The sequence below is a fragment of the Sminthopsis crassicaudata genome, chromosome 1, assembly GCF_048593235.1.
Source record: "Sminthopsis crassicaudata isolate SCR6 chromosome 1, ASM4859323v1, whole genome shotgun sequence".
Classification (NCBI taxonomy): Eukaryota; Metazoa; Chordata; class Mammalia; order Dasyuromorphia; family Dasyuridae; genus Sminthopsis; species Sminthopsis crassicaudata.
This window is the reverse complement of record NC_133617.1, coordinates 33,630,681-33,651,270: the sequence shown is the minus strand read 5'-3', so window position 1 is coordinate 33,651,270 and position 20,590 is coordinate 33,630,681. Positions and strand designations below refer to the sequence as shown.

The 20,590-nt window shown below is 46.2% G+C and overlaps 1 protein-coding gene across 5 annotated transcripts in view; it reads left to right on the top strand.

Moving 5' to 3' along the window:
* The window catches only part of ABCB9 (ATP binding cassette subfamily B member 9), a 49,299-nt gene extending 45,189 nt beyond the window's left edge, over nt 1-4,110 (top strand). For 4 of the 5 annotated variants that reach the window (XM_074298706.1, XM_074298696.1, XM_074298714.1 and 1 more), the window contains 2 exons: nt 1,908-2,044; nt 2,636-4,110. In XM_074298706.1, the coding sequence (XP_074154807.1) occupies nt 1,908-2,044; nt 2,636-2,944 (446 nt within the window). In that variant the 3' untranslated portion in view covers nt 2,945-4,110. The remainder of the gene's footprint in view (nt 1-1,907; nt 2,045-2,635) is intronic. The other variant, XR_012487726.1, reaches the window with a different exon arrangement.
* The last annotated feature ends 16,480 nt before the right edge of the window (nt 4,111-20,590 follow it).

Genomic DNA, 20,590 nt, shown 5'->3' with positions numbered 1-20,590 from the left:
TAGAAAGTCCTGAAAATCTGCAAGTTCATTGAATGTTCTTTTTTTTTCTCATTCAATACTATAGATACTTTTGCTGGATATGATATTTTTGGCCGCAGGCTCAGTGTTTTTGATTATCGGTAGATATGATTCCAGGACCAGCGCTCTTTTATTGTGACTGTTGATAAGTCTTGTACAATTCTAATTGTAGTTCCAGTGTATTTGATTGGTTTTTTTCTTGTTTCTTGCAAAATTTTCTCTTTGATGTGGGGGTTTCAAAATTTGGCAGTAATATTCCTATGTGTTTTCCACAAAGGGTCTTGTTGAGGTGGTGATCGGTGGATTTTTTCTATTTCTACTTTCCCCTCATGTTCTCTCACTCTAGGACAATTTTCTTGGATTATTTCTTGCATTATTATGTCAAGGTTCTTTTTTTTTTTTGGGTCACAACTTTCAGGCAGTCCAGTTTTTCTTCTATTTTCTCTTCTTGATCTGTTCTCCAGATCTATTGTTATTCTTATAAGATATTTTGCATTCTATTCTAATTTTTCATTCTTTAGAATCTGTCTAATTATTTCTTGGTGTCCTACCAACTTCACTAGCTTCCCCTTGTTCTAATTTCCAAAGAATTATTTTCATCTTTGAAACTCTGTATCTGCTTTGGTTAAAAGTTGGTTAACTTTTTTTTTTTTTTTCAATCTTGAGTTTTTTGAATGGCTTTTAGTTTTTTATTTTTTGTTTTTCCTCAATATCGCAGGGAGTAGAAGGCTTTTTTACTTCAATGTCTTCCTCTTAAGATGAACCCTGTCTTCCCTGTTCCCATAATAAGCTTCTATGATTGAGTTCTTTCTTCTTTGCCAATTCCTTATTTTATTTATTTTTTTAATAAGAAGGTGTATAAGCACCTCTAATCATAGATTGGGGGGGATGGTGCCTCTAGCTTCCCTTCAGCTCTTCCCTCTGACCTGGAACCCCAAATCAAGAGTTCCCCCCTTCTGCGAGAGCTCCCACAGCCAGCAGTGTCTCTGCCCCCTGCCTCTGCACTCACACGGTGCTGCTTCCTTCTGGCCCAGGGCTGCAGTTCAGCAGCACAGCAGGGCCTGGTGTTCCTGCTCCACCGAGGTTCCCTCAGTCTTCCCCGAACTCAGACCCAACTCCACACAGAGTCTGGGAGGTTCCTGCTGAGGCTCCGGCCAGTCCCAGGGCTCCTCACTGAGTGTTTTTTAGGAGCCTGGAAGTGCATGTTAACCCCAGTCTGAGGTCTTTCTTTGGATCTTGGGCTGGACCAGGAGGACCTGTTCTGTCCCAAGCCTTCTTGATTTCTCACCAGTTCATGTTGGCTCTGAGGTGCAAATTTGTTCTATTTGTGAGGAAACTGGGAGAGCTTGGAATTTAGGGCCCTGTTCCCCCCCACCCCGCCCCGAGTATTTTTCTGGGGAACTTGTTGCTGTACAAATGGTCGGGGCTGTTTATTCCACTTGCTATCAGTTCATAGGATCTTCCCAGCCTGGAGATGAATCTTCTGAGCCTTGGGGGCCTCCAGTAATAATTCCAAAAGAATTCTCTTTTTCCCTTTGCATTTTGTAACCCTTGTTTTGTCCTTGGCTCTCCCTCTGTGTCTCCCACCAGAGTCTTCCCATGCTTCTCTGATCCTCGTGCAGGGTACTCTAGCAGCACAGTATGCGGTCCTATAGACACTAGTGTAGCTCGGCCCTTCCCCAAAAGGGGAATCGGCAACTTCTTGAGAACATACAAGAGGAGGGGGATGGTTAAGGGGCTGACGCTGAAAAGGGGACTAGCTTTCACAGGCGTTCTTGGCAAGGGGTGGTTGGAGCTGCTGCCCAAGGTGGGTGGCCAGTCACGGAGGGGGCAGGGCCTTGGGTCAGCCCTGGGGGAGGGTCTTGAGCAAACTTTGTTTCCTGTCACAGAGACTGGAGAAAAGGGAGCCCAGCTGTCTGGGGGTCAGAAGCAGCGAGTGGCCATGGCCCGAGCCCTAGTCCGGAACCCGCCGGTCCTCATCCTGGACGAAGCCACCAGTGCCCTGGATGCAGAGAGCGAATACATGGTAGGTGGGAGCGGGCCAAGCCCAGCCGGGCTCCTCCTACCTCTGGGGTTCCTTGTACTTCTGTGTAAAGACCATGGCGATGTGTGGGAAGAAGAGGGTCCTTGACTTGCTCTGTGAACCTGCCTCCCCAACTGTGAAATGGGGGGTGAGGATTAAGAGAGGGAGAACAGAGTGTTCTGCTCTGCTCTGGGCCCCACCCCTTAATAAAGAGATTGACAAGCAGATGGTATCCAGAGGAGAGCAGCCCAGAGGGTGAAGGATAGTGGGTCTGGAGGGAAGGCTGTCTCAGGAGGGACATCTCAGGTGCCCTCCCAGAGGGCACCCCCAGGAACAAGGCTTGGAGGCTGTACTGAGGCAGATTGGGCAGGAAGAACTTGTTAAAGTCCGGCGCTGCCCTGAATGATCCCAGAGGGTCCTGGAGTGGGCGAGCATTGCAGGGACCCCTTTGTGGGAGGCTGGGCTGGCAGGTCACCGAGGCTCGTGCCTGGGTTCAGATTCTGGGGTCCAGGGGATGAGGTGGTCCCGCTGTCCTGCGCCCGCTGTGCCCGCTGGACCCCACCTCAGGCTGCCTTACCCCGCTCCGTCCCGCAGATCCAGCAGGCGATCCACGGCAACCTCCAGAAGCACACGGTCCTGATCATCGCCCACCGCCTGAGCACGGTGGAGAAGGCACACAGCATCATCGTGCTGGATAAGGGGCGTGTGGTGCAGCAGGGCACGCACAAGCAGCTGCTGACCCAGGGCGGCCTCTACGCCAAGCTGGTGCAGCGCCAGATCCTGGGACTGGAGGCGGGCACGGGGGACGACAGCGGGGGCGGGGGCGGCCGGCCCGAGATGATGCGCTTCCCCTCCAGCCACAAGGAGCCCCCAGATGGGCACAGCGAGGTGCCCAAGGCGTGAGGCCCTCCTCCCCCAACCCTCATCCCCCGCCCCAGGATGGGAGCGGAGGCTGCAGCACTGAGGGAGGCCTGGGGCAGCCCCCCCAGACCCTGCCGGGACCCGGCCGTCTCATTGAAGGCAGAGGCTCAGTCCCCCACAGAGGTCAGGGCCTGGCTCCCAGTTGAGCACATTATGCTTCACGCTTCCCTCCTCACCTCCGAACCCCACCTCTCCTGTCCCCCTCCTCCCTCCTGGCACCTCTGGGCTGGGCTCATGGCAGAGCCTGGAGGTGCACCCGGTCCCAAGCCCTGCCCCCACCCCTCCCCGAGTCACAGGGCACTGGGGGGAGGGAGCCACTCCTCAGTGCCCCCCCACTGCATCTGCAGGCCCCCCACGGAGCCATCTCCCAGGGGACTTGGACCCATTTTGGGCAGAGGTTTCCCTGAGTCTTTAATCCTCCGGTCAGCGGCTGTACCCCATGCAGCTTTCGATTGTTGTTTCTTGAAAAAATCATTTCTTCATTAAATAGTTAGGAAGGACTCTGGGTAAGTCCCATGAGAAATGCCCCAAGCCTCCCTCCTCCTCCCCACTGGCAAACCCAGGCCAGGCCTGGCAGCCGCCCCTCCCCGCCCCGCCCATGCCCCATTGGGGGCTCTCCCCAGGCTGCCCTGCCCACCAGGTTCCAGGGGCCGAATCCTTCCCAGGGAAGAGCGTCCCCCTCACTCCCCAGGCCTCAGGAGGGAGGGCCAGCCCCATCCCTTTGTCCCCCTGCCTGCGCCTGTGAGTACAGAGAGGGGTCGGAGGAGTGGCCACAGAGCCGGGCTGGCGTGAGGGGGGCGCTGCCAATGTCTTCCCCCTCTGTGCCACCCAAGCCATGCCAGTCTCACTGTGAACCACGATGAACCTTAACCCTGGGGAGTGAGGGGCCGACGGCGCCCGGGCCCAGGGCAGACCCTGGCACTGCCTTGAGGGGGCTGGCACCCACCTCCAGCACTCTGGCCCTGTCCCTGCCAGCTGGCAGCCTCCTCCCCTCCTCTGCCCTCTGCTGTTCACGGGTCTTCTGGTTGTGATGTTCTGTTCCCTTGGTTTGTAGGGCTGCCGGGAGGGTCAGGGGGGGGCTCAGCCTGTTGGCGGGCTTTCTCCGGACCCTCGGGGGAGCCCTCCTCTCAATAAAGTACTACCTCTGTCCCTCCAGCCGTCGCCTTCTGCCTCCTCCCTGTGCTCCATCTCTGCTGCTCCCGACTGGATGGGAGGCTAGGGGGTCAGTGGCCCCACCCAAGGCTTCAGGAGTGCCCCCAGCTGGACCTCCCTGGTTGTGATGCAGCCCCATTTCCCCCCCTGCTGGGGATCCCAAGGGCAGCTGAGCTTTGGGGGGTATTTTCCCCCCCTCCCCCATGGCTGACGAGTATGGGGACCCTTCGGCCCTGGCATTCCTGTCTGGGTCCAGTCCTGGGGGGGGGGGGCGGGCCTGTAGGGCCAAGGCTTCGTTCGGGAGAAGCCCAGAGGGCCCACTCCCCCGGCTCGCCCAGCCTGCCTTCCCTGGGCTGGGCCCTGCCAGCTGGCCTTGGTGCCAGTTACCTGGGCCTGGGGCTTCGGCCCAGCTCCCCTTATGTGGGCCTGGGGGTGGGGGCCCCCTGCCTCTGCCAGACCTGGGACTTTTCCCAGAGCTTTCCCTCCCCCCTCCCCTTTGGGGTCCCTGGGACTGGAGAACCCTGTGGCCTGGCAGTGGCCTGGCCCTCTCCAGGCCCTTCTCCCTGTCAGCTGGGCCGTGCAAGGGGGAACTCCTGAACTCAAATCCAGCCACAGGATCCTGAGTTCAGACTCCACTTACTTTGATCTCTGGGCTGTAAAATGGGACAATAACAGCAAGGTTGTGAGCATCAAGTTGATGAGAGTTAGGAAAGGGGAACCCCTTTTGGGTCGGCGCAAGGATAGTCCAGTGATGGCGCAGAGTCCCCTGTAAAGGAATTTACAGGCCCGAAAACCTAGATTGATAAAAGAAAAAAAAAAAAAAAAAAGGTTTATTTGGGGTTTGGAAGTAAGGGCAAAGGTAGAAATTCTCCAGGGCCAGAGCTGGTCCCCGGGCGGACAGGAACCCTTACATGGCTGGAAGGATACCATGTTTGGGGGCTCCTGTAAAGAGTCTGGGCCCCAGAGTTTCCTTTTTATAACCTTGAAGGTGGGTGGAGTCCCAGGCTCCTGGCTGGTTTGGGCCAGGGTTAGCATTGAATAGAATTCTATGAGTCCTTAGATAAGGAAGAAGCTGTTTGTGGGGGTTGGGAAGCCTGAGCAGATAGTGGGGGGCAGGGAAAGCCCGATATCATTGGAATTCAAAAGGGTGCTTTTTGTGAGTCAAAGATCCCAGCTTCTTCAGCTATGGGGGGGTTGGAAATCAGAAAGGAATCTTAAAGGGACCTCAACCCCCATCAAAGTCTGCTGGTGTTTATGGAGCCCAAGCCTGGCCACGGCCCCTCCTCCTTGTTCCCAGATATGGACAGGGGGCACAGGCAGGAAAAGTGCCCCGGGCCCCAACAAGGGGGGGGAAGGGGGCCATATCGTCCATGCAGCAGAGGCCCAAGCAGAGCCTCCGATTTATCACGTCCTGCTCATGTTTAACTTGTCAATTAGGTGCTCTGATCCCATTCTACAGCTCGGGAGACTGAGACTGAGGGAGAAAGCCCCGGCTCACACGTCCAGGAAAGGCGGTCACTGAGCTGACCCATGGAGCTATGGGGCACACCCCTCCCTTCTCCTGGAATTGGGCCAGACTGGCTGGGCTCCAGTTTCCTGGATCTACAAGCAGGAACTTGATCCCCCACCCCCAGGCCTTTTCCTTTCCTTCTCCTGCCTGGATGGGGCTGGGCCAGCCTGGGATCCGGGAGGAAGCCTCCGAGCTAGGCCCTTCCCCCCCTCCTCCCGGAGTCACTCTTCCCTTGGCAAACACAAGGTGCCAGTCAGAGGGAGTTAGAAGGAAGAGACAGAGACAAAGAGAGGGAGAGAGACAGAGAAAGAGAGACAGAGAAAAAGAGAGGGAGAGACAGGAGGAAGAGCCCATCTGTAAGTGTACTTTGTATTGGGGGGGGGCAGATGGTTTCCTGCCCCGTACCAGGAGTCAGCCGCGGTTCCTGCTCTGCCCCCCCCGGCCCCCCCCCCGACACCCCCCCCCCCCCCCGCACACCCCCCCCCCCCCCGGCCCCCAGAATCCCTGAGCCCCTCGAAGCCTCCTGAAGGCTCCTCCTGATTTCACCGCCGAGAGACTAGGCCCGAGGACGACGTGTTCAAGGGACGATTGACAGGCGATCAGCGGGGCTGAGTGTGGCCCCATGGGAGATTAGGCACTCGGGCACATAAATAGCCTGGGGAGTTTCCTTTGAGCGGACCTATTTATATTTGTCTTTCCACAATAAATCCTCCATCTTCACCTCTGCAAGTCACAGTAATGATGAAGCAATAATAAAGACAGCCGCTGACACTTCTTTACAGTGAACAAAGTGCTCCCTTCCTGACCAGCCTCTGCAACATCAGGGCAATTGTGGCCGCTTGGAAGGGCGCTTCCTACTGGCCCTCAAAGGTTTTCCAGGGTTGGGCCCTCGGGGCGGGACCGCTTTGGATATTAGGGTATCCTGAGTGCTCAAGGGTCCCCACTAGTGTGTTTCCCATTAACAGTCATTCAGTAAGCTAACTTTTTTTAAAAATAGTTTTTTTTTTCCAAAGTACTTGCAAAGAGTTTTCAACATTCACCCTTGCAAAACCTTAAGTTCCAAATTTTTCTCCCTCTTCATCCTCCTCCTCCCCTAAACAGCAAGTAACCCAATATAAATTAAACATGCAGTTCTCCTAGACGTATTCCCACCATGCTGCATAAGAAAAATAATATGAAAAATAAAAAAAAAAAACAAGCAAACAACAAAAAGTGAAAGTACTATGCTGTGGTCCACATCCCTTTCCCACAATCCTCTCTGTCTGGGTGCCGGTGGCACTCTCCATCACAAGTCTATTGGAACTGGTCCCAATTGCCTCCTCTTGCTAAGAGCCACGTCCATCAGAACTGATCATTGCGTCATCTTGTTGCTGTGCACAGCGTTCTCCCGGTTCTGCTCACTCAGCATCAGTTCCTGTAAGTCTCTTTCTGAGATCAGCCTGCCAATCATTACTTAAAGGACATTTTTAAAGAACAACTTACAACATCAACTAATTCTAAACAAAGGCATTTACTAAGATGATACAATGAATGAATGAATGAATGAATGAATGAATGAATGAATGAATGAAGCACTCAGTGTAGAGCAAAGCCCTGGAACACAAAAATCTGGCAGGCCCTACTCTTGAAGAGCTCCCATTCTAATGATGAAGGAGACAGTATTTATGGAAGATTTCTGCAGCAAGACAGACGGAAAGGTTCCACAGCTCTTCCGGTGTACTGTCCTTTCCACAGATAAAAGTATATATAGAACCATCTGATAGCCGGGGCGAAGACTTCCTCTTCTGGTCTATGAGGAATCTTTCCCCATTAAATTGTGAGTTCTTTAAGGGTACAGATTGTCCTTTGCCTCTCTTTGTATACCCAGCACTTAGCACAATGCTTGAGACGTAGTAGGTGCTTTAAAAATGTTTGTTGATTGACCTGCTGAAACTGGCTGGGACTGGAAGTTTGTTACATTCCAAATATTTGTGCGTTTTGTTATTCCTCAATCCACTCAGAAGCTCAGTCTGGTGTTAATTTTGAGGGAAGCCAGGAAGACTCCAGGCAAAGTCCCGTTTTCTCTCCACCATCTTGGTTCTGCCCCCGCATTGCTATTCTCAAGGCTTTTGGGATCAGCCTCCGTCAGGTTCTGAGGGAAGACGGTGGGTAAGGTGGAGATGGTGATTTGACTTGCCACTTGCCCAGCATTCTTACCAACATAGTAAGCCCCCCTTCCTGCAGGGCTCTTGCAGTTCTGAAGCTATGATCTGCACTGGTCTAGTAGCTCCCCTTCAAAAGGGTGATCAGTGGAGGGGAGGGAGATGTGAAGAAGAAATTCCCTCCTTTTCCCTGCAGGGATCTGCTTCCTCAGGCCTCTTCCAGCTCCGAATTTATGATTTTGTGCGTCTCCATGGGCAGGTTCTAACCTGCATCCCTTCCACTTTCAAACTGCTGAAATTCATCCTGGGCCTGGCTATTTAAAGCCTCCGGTGGGATTTCTAATTGTTTGCTCAGCCAATTAAGTTGTTCCTTCCTGACTTGAGTCAAGTCATAAATATATTCATTATATTAAAAAAAATAACTCTACGAGACCCTAGAGATAAAAAGAAAAAAGGCAACGAGAAAGTCAAAAAGCTGATCCTAACCTCTGCCTTATAAACTAAAAACAACATGCAGATAAGTAACAGGATAGAAACAGGACAAACAGGAGTAAGGGGGGTGGGGAAGGAAAGACTTCTGATAAGATATGACTTGAATCTTGGAGGAGACAAGGAAGTGGAGATGAGAGGAAGGGAGAGAGTCCAGATGTGGGGGACAGTCAGTGAAAATATTGGTGTGGGAAGATGGGGCAGCTGAGTGGGCGGTACAGAAAGGAAGCTGGTATCCCTGAATCAAGAAGGAAGTGGGATTGTGTCTGGTACACAGTTGGTGCTTAATAAATGCTTATTGACTGAAGTATAATAGGAGTAGAAAGGTAAGAAGGGAAAGAAAAATATCTGTACTTACTATGTGCCAGATACCATACCATTCTAAGTGCTTTTATCGCTATTATTTCATTTGTTCTTCACAACAACCTACCTTGGAAGTAGGTGCCATTATTACTCCCATTTCACAGCTGAGAAAACTGAGATAAACAAGGACCACATAGCTAGCAAGTCTCTGAGGCCATTTTAGAACTCAGATCTTTCTGATTAAAATCAGGCACTATACTTCTGTGCAGAAATATGGCACCTGTCCAGGAGCTCTGGGTCTGGTGAGAGTGGAAACACTTCCCTCACCGACACATACACCCGGAGAGGGGTGGATTAGATGGGCCAGGGGAGGATGGCGATCTAGAGGACTTAGGAGAATCTGAAGAACCAGAGATGGAAGAAGACGATGATCAAGTAGCTCCAGAAGATGGATTGTAAAGAGAGCTAGGCTGAAATATCCTAAAACAAGGCACTGCATTATGGGCTACTCCAGCCAAGCAGCAAATGCATCCGGAAACTTGTAGGAGTCACAACTGAAGGAAAGTGTTCATGGAAAATCCAGGGATTTTTATTTATTTTATTTTTTATTTTTTTAAGTAATACTTCAGGGGCAGCTAGATGGTGCAGTGGATAGAGCACCAGCCCTAAGTCAGGAGGAGCTGAATTCAAATGTGACCTCAGACACTTAACACTTCCTGGTTTAATTTAGTTGTCACTTAAGCCCAAATGCCTCAGCAAAAAAAGAAAGAAAAGTAATACTTCCTTCTAACGTGTATATAAATTCAAATGTCCTTTCCTTTTGCTTTTCAAGTTTTGGAAAGTGAGTTACCTTTAACAGCCCAGATCATTTGGTGAGCCTCCTGTTCTTCCAGGGGAAGGGGTCTGGGATGTGATATATTTTTATTTGTACAATTTTTGGGTCACATGCATTTTTTTTTTGTTTGAAAAAATTTACAAATTTGAAAAGTGTAAATCTAGGTCCAGCCATCCAACCCCCAAAGGAAACAGGTTCTGAAGGATCCTCCAAAACCCAACAGAGGACTGTATGTTTGACGAGGGAGGTGAGAGGAAGCTCCTGGATTTAGTGAGTAGTGGGTGACATGGTCAGACCAGCACTGGAGGAGAATCGGCTTGACAGATGAGCGGAGGATGGATTACATGGATTAGTCAGGGAAAAAATCAATCAGAAAACTGACAATAGCCTGGGATTTGAGGCGTCTCAGCCAGAAAGGTGGTCATAATTCACAAAAGGATTTCAGGACATTAGGACCTGCAAATTCATTAAAACTTCATCCCCATTCCAAAAACAAACAAGCAAAAAAGCTCATCCCTGTGACCACCTTCTGCACTGATAAGAAATGAGAGGGGTGGGAATCATATTCCCTTATATAACTTTGATCATCCTTCTTTCAGAGATGAAGAGACTGAGGTTCTTAGAGGGTAAATGATAAGGCAAGTTATGCCATGGAGTCAGGATTCACACCCAGGTCTTTTGACTCAGCCTCTCCCAGCTAGATCCTCAATGCCATGGAGGGTCATCTTAGCCTCTGAACAGCCCAGCAGCTTCTCCTTGAAGGGACAGCCTTGGGATTTCCATCATTTGAGTTCAAATCCTTGCCTCTGGCACATGCGGCTATTGATTTAGTCACTTGTGGTTTGAAGCCATTTTCTCCAACTATAAATTACAGAAGAGTTCTAGGTTGGAAGCCAGGGAGAAAGTTTCCGTCCATCTGGGAATTTCTCTGTGATAAAAATCACAAGTTCAGCCCCAAACCAAAGGACATTTTTATGGCGCTTTAAGGTTTTTTCAAACCTCTGTGTTTATATTATTTCCTTTAAGCCTCACAACAATCTTAGAGGATGTGCTAGTATCAGCCCTATTTTGTGATGGATGAATCTCCCCCTGCATTGTATTGTGTGGTTCTTTACAATTACAGCTGTTAGACTGCCTGGCATACAGTAGGCATTTAACAAATGCTTTGTTATTGTTTGGTCACATAGTAATGTTTGACTCTTCATGGACTATAGCACCCCGATACTAGTCATGAGGTTTTCTTTGCAAACATAATAGAGTGGTTTGCTATTTATTTGCTCCTTCTATAATGGCTTAATGTGAACAGAGTAAAATGACTTAGCCAGAGTCATACAGTGGTTAAATGTCTAAGGCTGGATTTGAACATAGGTTTTCCTGACTCTAGGCCCAGTTTTCTATACATTAAACCACCCAGCTGCCAATAAATGCTTATTGATCAATAATTTTTTGATTTAAAAATTTTTATTTCTATTAATCCCTTTGGTTTTTACATCATTTTTATTTTAGAGTAATCCCTCCTCCCTTGTAAAGAAAGAACAAAATGAGGGTGTGTGGGACGGGGTGGTAGCTCCTCTTACTCAAATTGAGTACTTGGAGCCATCTCCAGATACAGACAGAAAGCATTTATTCAGTTCTTTAGAGGAGAAGTTCAAGAACACCAGCTGGATAGAGTCCAAGATGGTGTGTGGCCCCTGGAGGAAAACAGAGAGTGAATTACATAGCAAAAAAAAAAAAAAAGCAAAAACCTTGGGTTCCACCTGATTTTTAAGTTCATTGGATGGATTGAAAAGGAGTTAACCACTGACCAATGGTCAGCAATGCTGTCTACTTCCTGTGGGTCACTTAATTTTCTGAAGATTAGATCTAGAGTTTGACCTTTTCTGCCCTCTGAGAATAGAGATCGAGGATGAATTCCTAAAACTTAGGCCTAAGGTCTTACAGCCTCTGAGAAACCTTTACCTGGTCCCATTCAAGGGGATACAGCAAAATCAACCAATAGATGGTTTATTGTCATGCCTTAGTTTCCCTGAATTGTTCTGCCTCAGTTTCCCTGGTGGCAAACTCCCCTCCCCCTTCCTGGCCAATAGCACTGAGATAATTAGGGCTCTGGAGCTCTGGTCACTCTAGCATCCCAAAGAGTCATAAAACTCCAGAGGTTTATCTTAAATGCTTGGGCATCTCCTGGGCCCAGACTTTCTGTCTCCTGCTTGACCATTTTCTTCACTCCCAACTTACCAGAATTTGTGATCCTTCCTCCTTAGCCCCAACCTGTCAGAATCGAGTTATGGTCCTTCCTAGAAGTTCCAGTGCTCTGCTCCCCCCACCTCACCCCCGCCTTTGTTTCCCTGATCATTGGAACCCTATAAAAGTCTCTGGAATTACTTGCTAGTTGCTGGATGCTTTGAGACAAGAGTTCCATCCAAGCTGGCTAGTATGGCTACTAATCTAGCTTCTCCACTATTAAAATATTAAAATAACAAAATTGAAATATTAATCTCTATCTTGCCTTAGTTTCTCCAGCATTACATTATATTACAAAATATTCCCCACCCATGGTTGCTCACTTCTACAAAGAAGGGAGAAAGCCGCATATTCCAGCTTCTCTGGGGCCATGCTTGTAAATTCCTGGAACTCATTTTCATTTGATTATTCTTTGCTTTCACTTTACATCATCAATTCATATTAGTCTTGCCATACTTCTCCAAATTCCTCACATTCATCAGTTTTTAAAAGGCACATCGATCTTCCATTTCATTCATGTACTTCTGTTTGTTTAGAGATTCCACAATCAATGCACATTTATTTCATTTCCTGCTCTTTGCAAAAAGCACTGGGTGATTATTTTAGTATTGATGAAGCCTTTCTTTCTGTCTTCTCTCTCTTTCAAGTACATACCTAGCAATGGGCTCAATGGGTCAGAGGGTCAGAGATGTACTTATTGATTATACTTATCTAATATTTTTTTTTAAATTAAAGTTTTTATTTTTGAAACATGCATGGATAATTTTTCAATATGCACATGTATACATATATTGTATCTAACTTATACTTTAACATATTTAATATGTATTGGTCAACCTGCCATCTGGGGCAGGGGGTGGGGGGGAAGGAGGGAAAAAGTTGAAACAAAAGGTTTTGCAATTGTCAATGATGGAAAATTACCTATGCATAAAATTTTTGTAAAAATTAATTAATTAATTAATTAATTAAAAAACCATTAACCCTTGCAAAACCTTGTGTTCCAATCCCCCTCTTCCCAACCCTTTCCCTAGATGGCAAGTATTCCAATATATGTTAAATATTGTAGAAATATATGTTTAATCCAATATATACATATATATTTATACAATTATCTTGCCGCACAAGAAAAATCAAACAGGAAAAAAATGAGAAAGAAAATAAAAATCAAGCAAACGAAAACAAAAAGAATGAAAATACTGTGTTGTGGTCCACACTTGGTTTCCATGGTTCTTTCTCTGGGTGAATATGGCTCTCTTCATCACTGGACAATTAGAACTAGTCTGAATCATCTCATTATTGAAGAGAACCACATCCATCAGAATTAATCATCATATAATCTTGTTGTTGCCATGGATAATGATCTCCTGGCCCTGCTCACTTCATTCAGCATCAGTTCATGTAAGTCTCTCCAGGCCTTTCTGAAATCATCCTGCTGGTCATTTCTTACAGAACAATAATATTCCATAACATTCATGTACCATAACTAATTCAGCCATTCTCCCACTGATGGGCATCCAGTTTCCAGTCTCTTGTCACTACAAAAAGAGCCACCCACAAATATTTTTGCACTTGTAGGTCTCTTTCCCTTCTTTAAGATCTCTTTGGTTTACATGCCCAGTATACTTATATACTCTAAAGGCCTCCTGGTCTTGCCATCTGCCCTGAAGATGTCTCCCCCAATGAGAATGTGAGCTTCCTGAGAACAAGAACTGTCTTTGCTTTTTCTATGTGTATCTATATTTCTATCTGTATAGAGAGCAAATAATAAATAAATGTTTTTTAAATTCATTTATTCATTCTTTGTCATAGATTTTGAGCAGGAAGAGACCTCAAAGCACTTCTAGTTCAACCATCTCATTTTACATCTGAGTAACTGAGGCCCAGAGAATTAAACTGACTTACCTAATGTAGTTCAGCCAGCAAGAGCCTGAAGTAGAACTCAGCCCAAAACCTCCTGCCTCTAAGAGCCATTCTATAGGATGTGGAACATTTTAGTTCCTTTCTAAGCACAATTCCAAACTGTTTTCATGGTTTTCCAGAGTGGCCGCACCAGTCTACAATTCCAGCGACAGCCTATCAGTGCACTCTCTGCCTACACCCCTCCAACACTGGCCGGGTCTATCTCTTGTCCTCTTAGATAGTTTGCTTTTTTTTGGAGCTTGTTCCAAAGACACTTCTCCAGTTCCTTTCACTGCTTTCCCCACTCCTGAGGCAGGCCCAGGAGCTTGATTAGTGCATCTAATAGACATTTGCCAGCATGGCAGATGTGTTTTGATGTGTTTTTGCAAACCTCCTGCCCCAGCTGCCCCAGAGAGATGCTGCTTAGGGCCAGGCAGCTGATCTGATTCAAAGCCAAGAGTCACAGTGGATGCTTCCAAAGGTAATTAGAGCCCTGGGGTGTTCATCATGTGCCAGACAATAGCACAGCCAGCTGTGATCCCGGGAAGCTCAGATCCCACCCTGGACACACATGGTGCTGGCTTCTGCTGCCGGGGATGCTGCCATTTTTATTTGTTCTGGTCCCACTGATTTCCTGGTTTTCATCTTTCACAGGGTTGAGCCATGCTAGTGTTTTCCCCAGGAATGGAAGCAGGTAGTTCTGACCTTGCAGAAATATATTTCCCAGTGTTAATTAAAACAACTCTGAAATTAATATTCCTTTTTCTCTTACCTTGCCGGGCCCACATCCAAATCCTTCCTTTGTTCAGCATAAATCTCTGTCAACACAATGTCTTTCCTGACCACTCCAGTTAATCGGCAAGCATAGTAAATGCTTGATGTTGACAGGTGCTAAGGGAGTTGGTGGGGATACAAAAACAAAATAAAACAAATGGAACCTTTGTCTCTACCCAGAAGGAACTTACATTCTACCTGGGGAGGCTACCTATATTCATACAAGCATGAACAAAGCAAATTCAAATTTGTTTGGGGACAGATTAGCATTAATCTTTATTAAAATGTATTAATTAATTAGACATTAGCAGCTGAGGGATCCAGAAAGCCTCCTGCCAGAAGGGAGGTTGTTGTTGTTGTTTTTAATATGTACAATCCTTTTAAACATCTTTACATACAATCAGACCAAAAGGGAACAAACAAACAAAATGAAAATATTACGCTCTGACCCACATTCAATTTCCAAGTCTATTGGAATTGTTGAACAGTTTTGAAGGAAATAAGGGATGTTCAGAATCCTCCTCCATTTCTTCTTCTTTAGAGCCTTGTGCACACAATTTCACACATCATTATTTTCTCTCCATGTTTGTTAGTTTGTTCAAGTAGAGTCTCCCTGAAGACTCAGCTTAAGTATGATTTTCTCCAGGAGGCCTTTCCTGGTCTCCCCAGCTGCAAATGTCAGCTCTCTCCAAAGTCACCTCCTATCTGCTCTGTATTTAACTTGTATATTTTCTTTATTTTTTACTTTTTTTTTATAGCTTTTTATTTACCAGATATATGCATGGATAATTTTTCAGCATTGACAATTGCCAAACCTTTTGTTCCAACTTTTCCCCTCCTTCTCCCCACCCCTTCTTACAGATGGCAGGTTGACCAATACATATTAAATATGTTAACTTGTATATTCTCACAAATACTCTTCATCTTCTCCTCTACCATGTAAGCTCCTTGAAGGCAGGGACTGATGTGGGGGGACAGCAGTCTCTAGCTCAAAATAAACAGGTGGCAAATTCACACTGGCCATTCTCTTTAACAAAAGCTAGATTTATTTAGGAAAAGGGGTTTTAGAAAAAAATGAAGGGATATAATAGACATCAAAAATGGTCAGAAAGAAATGGAGTTGGGAGAGCATAAAGTTAGAAAGGAAAAAGACAAGCTCCCTCAGGGTAACTCACAATTAACCAGGAGTAAGGAACTAATTCATGAAGTGGGAGAAAGCCATTTGGACCAGAGTTAGCTAGAGTAAGGAAAATGGCCTCATTGTAGAAGGAAGAAACAATGAGGAAGAGGAAGAGAGAACTTTATAGTGGGTGTAGTCCAAAGAGCTCCATCATAAGCAGATATTTTATAGGGGAAATTTACCCTGAGGGGTTGCAAAAGTTCAAATTGAAGAGGAAGGTCAGGTGGAAGACCAGGTCCCAGATCTGCCTAATGATGTACCAAATAAGATAGTCTGGGAAAGCTTAATTTTATTTTTATTTTATTTTTTGTTGAGGCAATTGAAGTTAAGTGATTTGCCCAGGGTCACACAGCTAGGAAGAAATGTCATGTTGGAGAAACTGAGGCAAGACAGAGATTAGAGTTTTTAATATTTTATTAATGGGGAACTTTGACTAGTGGGTTGGATCGGACTCTTGTCTCAAATGAGTGAGTAATTCCAGAGACTTTTATAGGGCTCCAAAAATCAGGGAAACAAAGGCAAGGGGTGGGGGGGAGAACAGAGCACTGGGTGAGTGGAAATTCTAGGAAAGGATCATAAATTTTGATAAGTTGGGCCCAGGAAGTCTGGGCCAGGAAAGATACTCAAGTATATGAGATGAGCCATAAGGAATTTTATGACCCTTTGCGATGCCAGAGTGGCCAGAGCTCCGCAGCCCTAATTATCAAAGTCCTATTGGCCACCAGGGAAACTGAGGCAGAACAATTCAGGGAAACTGAGACATAACAGTATTAAGTATCTTTTTTTTTTTTTTTTTTTTCCCTGAGGCTGGGGTTAAGTGATTTGCCCAGGGTCACACAGCTAGGAAGTATTAATTGTCTGAGACCAGATTTGAACTTGGGTCCTCCTGACTTCAGGGCTGGTGCTCTAGCCACTGCATCAATTAACTACCCCAAAAACTTAATTTCTTAAGTTATGGTAGTAAAACATTCTGGGAGAGCTAAGCTCCCATCAAGGTTTTCCCAAAAGTTTTGTGACTGTCTTTAAAGATTCTAACTAGATTGGAGACAGGATGGATGAATTAACTATTCTAACTTCACATTATTCTATATGATCAGGATTTGGCAGTTCACATCAGGGACTGTTTTTGCTTTTTCTATGCATCCCCAGCTCGCCGTGTAGTATCTGGTACACAGTAGGTGCTGGAACTCTATCTTTCCAGAAATCAGCAGGAGTCAGGACCACTAAATGTCTTTATTCTAGATCTTTAACATCCCCTCCAATGCCAGGTCACGCGTGCACGTGAGCGTGAGTTCCACCACCCAAGTTTCTCTTTCTCCTCCCACACAAGTCACTTCCCCCTCTTTGTCCCACCAATCAAGTCAGCACAGAACAGCTGGGGAGGGTCAACCTTCAAACAAGTTAATAGGGAACCGTCCAATTGGCAATTAGTCTCACGTGCTTCATTATCCAAGTGCATTGCTCAGTTCTAGCCCTTTACAGTAGGTATTTAATAAATGCTTATAGATTGACTAAAGGCAGGGACTGAGGTTTCTTCTTCTTTATATCCCCCATAGCAGAGGATCTGGAAGAGAAGGCTAGGCTATAGCCACCAGCTACAGAAATCTATATTTATTGATAAGATCTCTTTTCCCAGAAGTGAGAAAGGACAGTGACAGAAGGAAAATCAGAGCCAGAAGGAACTTGAGAGTCCATGTAATTTACCTAAACTTTCTTCACACAGACCTATAACTGGGGTGGGACAGCCTGGGCTTTGCCCAAGTACTAGTGATAAGGGTTGAGGTCCCTTTAAGATTCCTTTCTAATTGCCCAACCCATGGCTGACCTTGATTCACAAATCCTGGTCAAAGGCACCCTTTGAATATCCGGGGCCAGCCCCACTATCAGCTCAGCTTCCCCCAGCCCTCACCTGATCTGAGCTAACTGAAAAGCCCACCAAGAACTTAGGGGTACAGCCCATCATCTTCTAGGTATAAAAGAAACAAGGTGGAGCACTCTCTTGGCAGGAGCCCTCCCAGCCAACACATGGTATTCTTCCAGCCATGTAAGGGTTCCTGCCCGCCCAGCGGCCACCTCTGGCCCTGGTGTCTTTCTAACTGAACTTTACTTCCAAATTTCTACAATAAACCTTTTATTTATCAATCTAGGTTTTCCGGCCTGTAAATTCATTTTACAGGGGACACTGCGCCTCATGGGATTATCTTACTATCTATGTGCCCAGAAGGGGTTCCCCCTTTCCTTTCCCTCATTACTAGCATCCCTATGATGGCTCTAGAAACTACAGTTTCCAAGTCTCAGAATTCTGCTCTGGGCTATGCTTTTGGATATTTGAGAGGGGAAGATGGTCCCCAAGAGAGGGAAAGAGGGTAGACTCACAAGCCCCTCTCCCAACTAACCCAATTGTTTTTGGGCCAAGTTCAGGGTCATGCAATGGGAAGAGAGCTAGAAACTGAGGACAGAAGATCTGAGTTTGAATTCCACTTACCACCTCTTTGACCTCAGGCAAATTATCTCCTTTTTGTAGAAGCTAGTCTCATATTGTTGGGGGCGGTATTTGATATTCCTTGTTTAATCTCCAACTTCCTTTGGGCTAGTTTCGGTTTTCAGCCCCCATTCTAATGATCTGAAATTCCTTTCTGGGGAGAGACTGAAGGAGATAACAACAGAGAATTTTTGTCTTATTTACAATAATAAGAAAATTCCTGTCTTATTTACAACAACAGAGAATTCTTGTATTATTGACAAATATCTCTGGAACCTCTTGATAACATCTCTGTGCAAACTGTTTTGATGACTCTAGTCATCATGTATGTATATAAGAAAGGCTGAAAAATGAAATCTTTGCATTTGGTGTATACCAGCCAATGCCCGTCAACTGACGTCCCCCTTTTCAGGCAGTTTGGTCTTCCTGAAGGCCAAATGCCTGTCTATCTCTTTACTATCAATAAAGACTTTGTTTCCATACAGCATTAAGTAGTAAATTAATTTGCTGCCGAACCCGCCCTTGGTTACTTTGGGGAAGGAAGGAGAGAGAGAAAAGGAACTGACCCATCTCGGTTTATACCTCAGTTTACTCTTCATCAATATCTATAGAGCAACTAGGTGATGGCAATGGATAGATCACCACCTTGGAATCAGGAGATTCTGAGTTCAAATCCAGCCTCAGATACTTACTGGGTGACCTTGAGCAAGTCACTTAATCCTGTTTGCCTCAGTTTCCCCATCTGTAAAATGAGCTGGAGAAGGGAAAATGGCAAACCACTTTGATGACATGTAGCTCCTCAGGAGAAGGTAGGAAACCCTAAGGTTAGGAAGCCTTGGGAATGCCACAATGGGGCACCTCTAAGCTGTAAAATTAGCATATCAGCGACTTGAACCTTTCCTAGTTTCTGTTTCCCATAAAATTATCTTCTTGCTTCTGGCTCTTTGCTAAATTCCTTTGGAACTCAGCCCATTACAATTATATAATCAACTTTGCCCCTTGGCTTGGAGATGGGTGGGAGCCTGCAAATTCTTTTTTTTTTTTTCCTTGAGACAATTGGAGTTAAGTGACTTGCCCAGGGTCCCACAGCCAGGAAACATTAAGTGTCGGAGCTCACTGCCTCTGTTTCCTTATCTGTAAAAGAAAGGGATGACCTTTGGAGTGGATGACCTCAGCTTTAAATTTATGGTTCTTTGATATTGGGCAAGAAATTTAACCTCCAAATGCCCCAGTCAACTCCCTAAGCCTACGAGTTGCCAAGGAGGTTGATAAACATATATTGGTATAGGTGCTTTCTTGTCAGGAGAAGTTTCTTCAAAAAATAAAATCACACCGTGTGATGGTCCACTGTGACAGACTTGGTTCTTCTCAGTGGTTCAACGATCCAGGCAATCCCAATAAACTTTGCATAGAAAATGGTATCTGCATCCAGAGAGAACTATGGAGGCCGAATGGAAATCAACACATGCTATTTTCATCTTTTTTTTCCTTCTGGTTTTTTTTCTTCCCCTTTTCCCCTTTTATTCTGATGTTTCTCTCCTAACATGATTCATATGGAAATATGTAAAAAATGAATGTACGTGTATAACCAAAAAAAGGTTGTTTTACATGTAACTGGGGGAAATTAAAAAAAAAATCTCCACTCCAGAGGGCTCTCGACCACCAGGTTAGGGCCGCCCACCTACCCTCAGCCAGTGCCCAGGCTGAAAGGAGGGACCGTCCGTCAGCAGACTCTCTAGGGTTAAAGAGGGAAGCAGAAGCTCAGCAAACCAACTGGTTTGACCAGCCAGGAGAGGTTTCTAAGGTGACTCACCCGCCTGGTTCTGACTTCTTCCTCCCCCACCCCTATGTGGACCTTGGGTTAACCTCAGACTCAGAGGCAAAGGTAACTCTCCCCATGAGGCCCCAGGTACAGGTTTAAAAATAGGCCCATTTTCCCCGAAGAGCTTTGGCAAATAGAGCCCAGCCCACCCTTCCTCCTGTGACCCCAGGACACTCTTCCTGGAGATTCTTAAGCCAAAAATTCTTTACTTTTTATGCGTCTGGGATCCCTGGGGCAATATTTGGTAGATTCCTTCTCAGAATCACGGTTTTAAATTCATTAAATAAAAATAAAGTATTCCCATTATGGTGAAAATAAAGATGTCATTTTTTTTCCTTTTCCAAGTTCACAAACCCCAAGTTAAAAATCTCTGGTTTAGGCTGTAACCAGGCCCCCCTCCCCCAGCCTAACAGCCTGGTCCTTTCCCCTAGAAGCAGTAATAATCATAGCTGATGTTTAACTGACTCTTCTAAAGTTTGGCTCCGTTTTACACGTGGAGAACGAGCATCGTTCTAGAGCTGGAAGTGAAGTCATATGTTCCAACGGCTCCTTCTGCTGCGGAGGCCCCGGATTAAGCCCAATTTAAGTCAATTCACCCGGATCACAGAGGGCAATGCTGGGATGATCTCATCTGGTCTGGGAGGGCCAGACTTTTGGAAAATACACATCAAAGAGCAAGTTGTTTAAACATGTAAGAGGTACAGATCTCTTAGGGAGATTTGGAATCAACTTAAGGATTTAAAGCAAGAGATAGACACCAGTGGTGGCTAGGATTGGTAAAAGGCTCTGTAAAGAGTCTA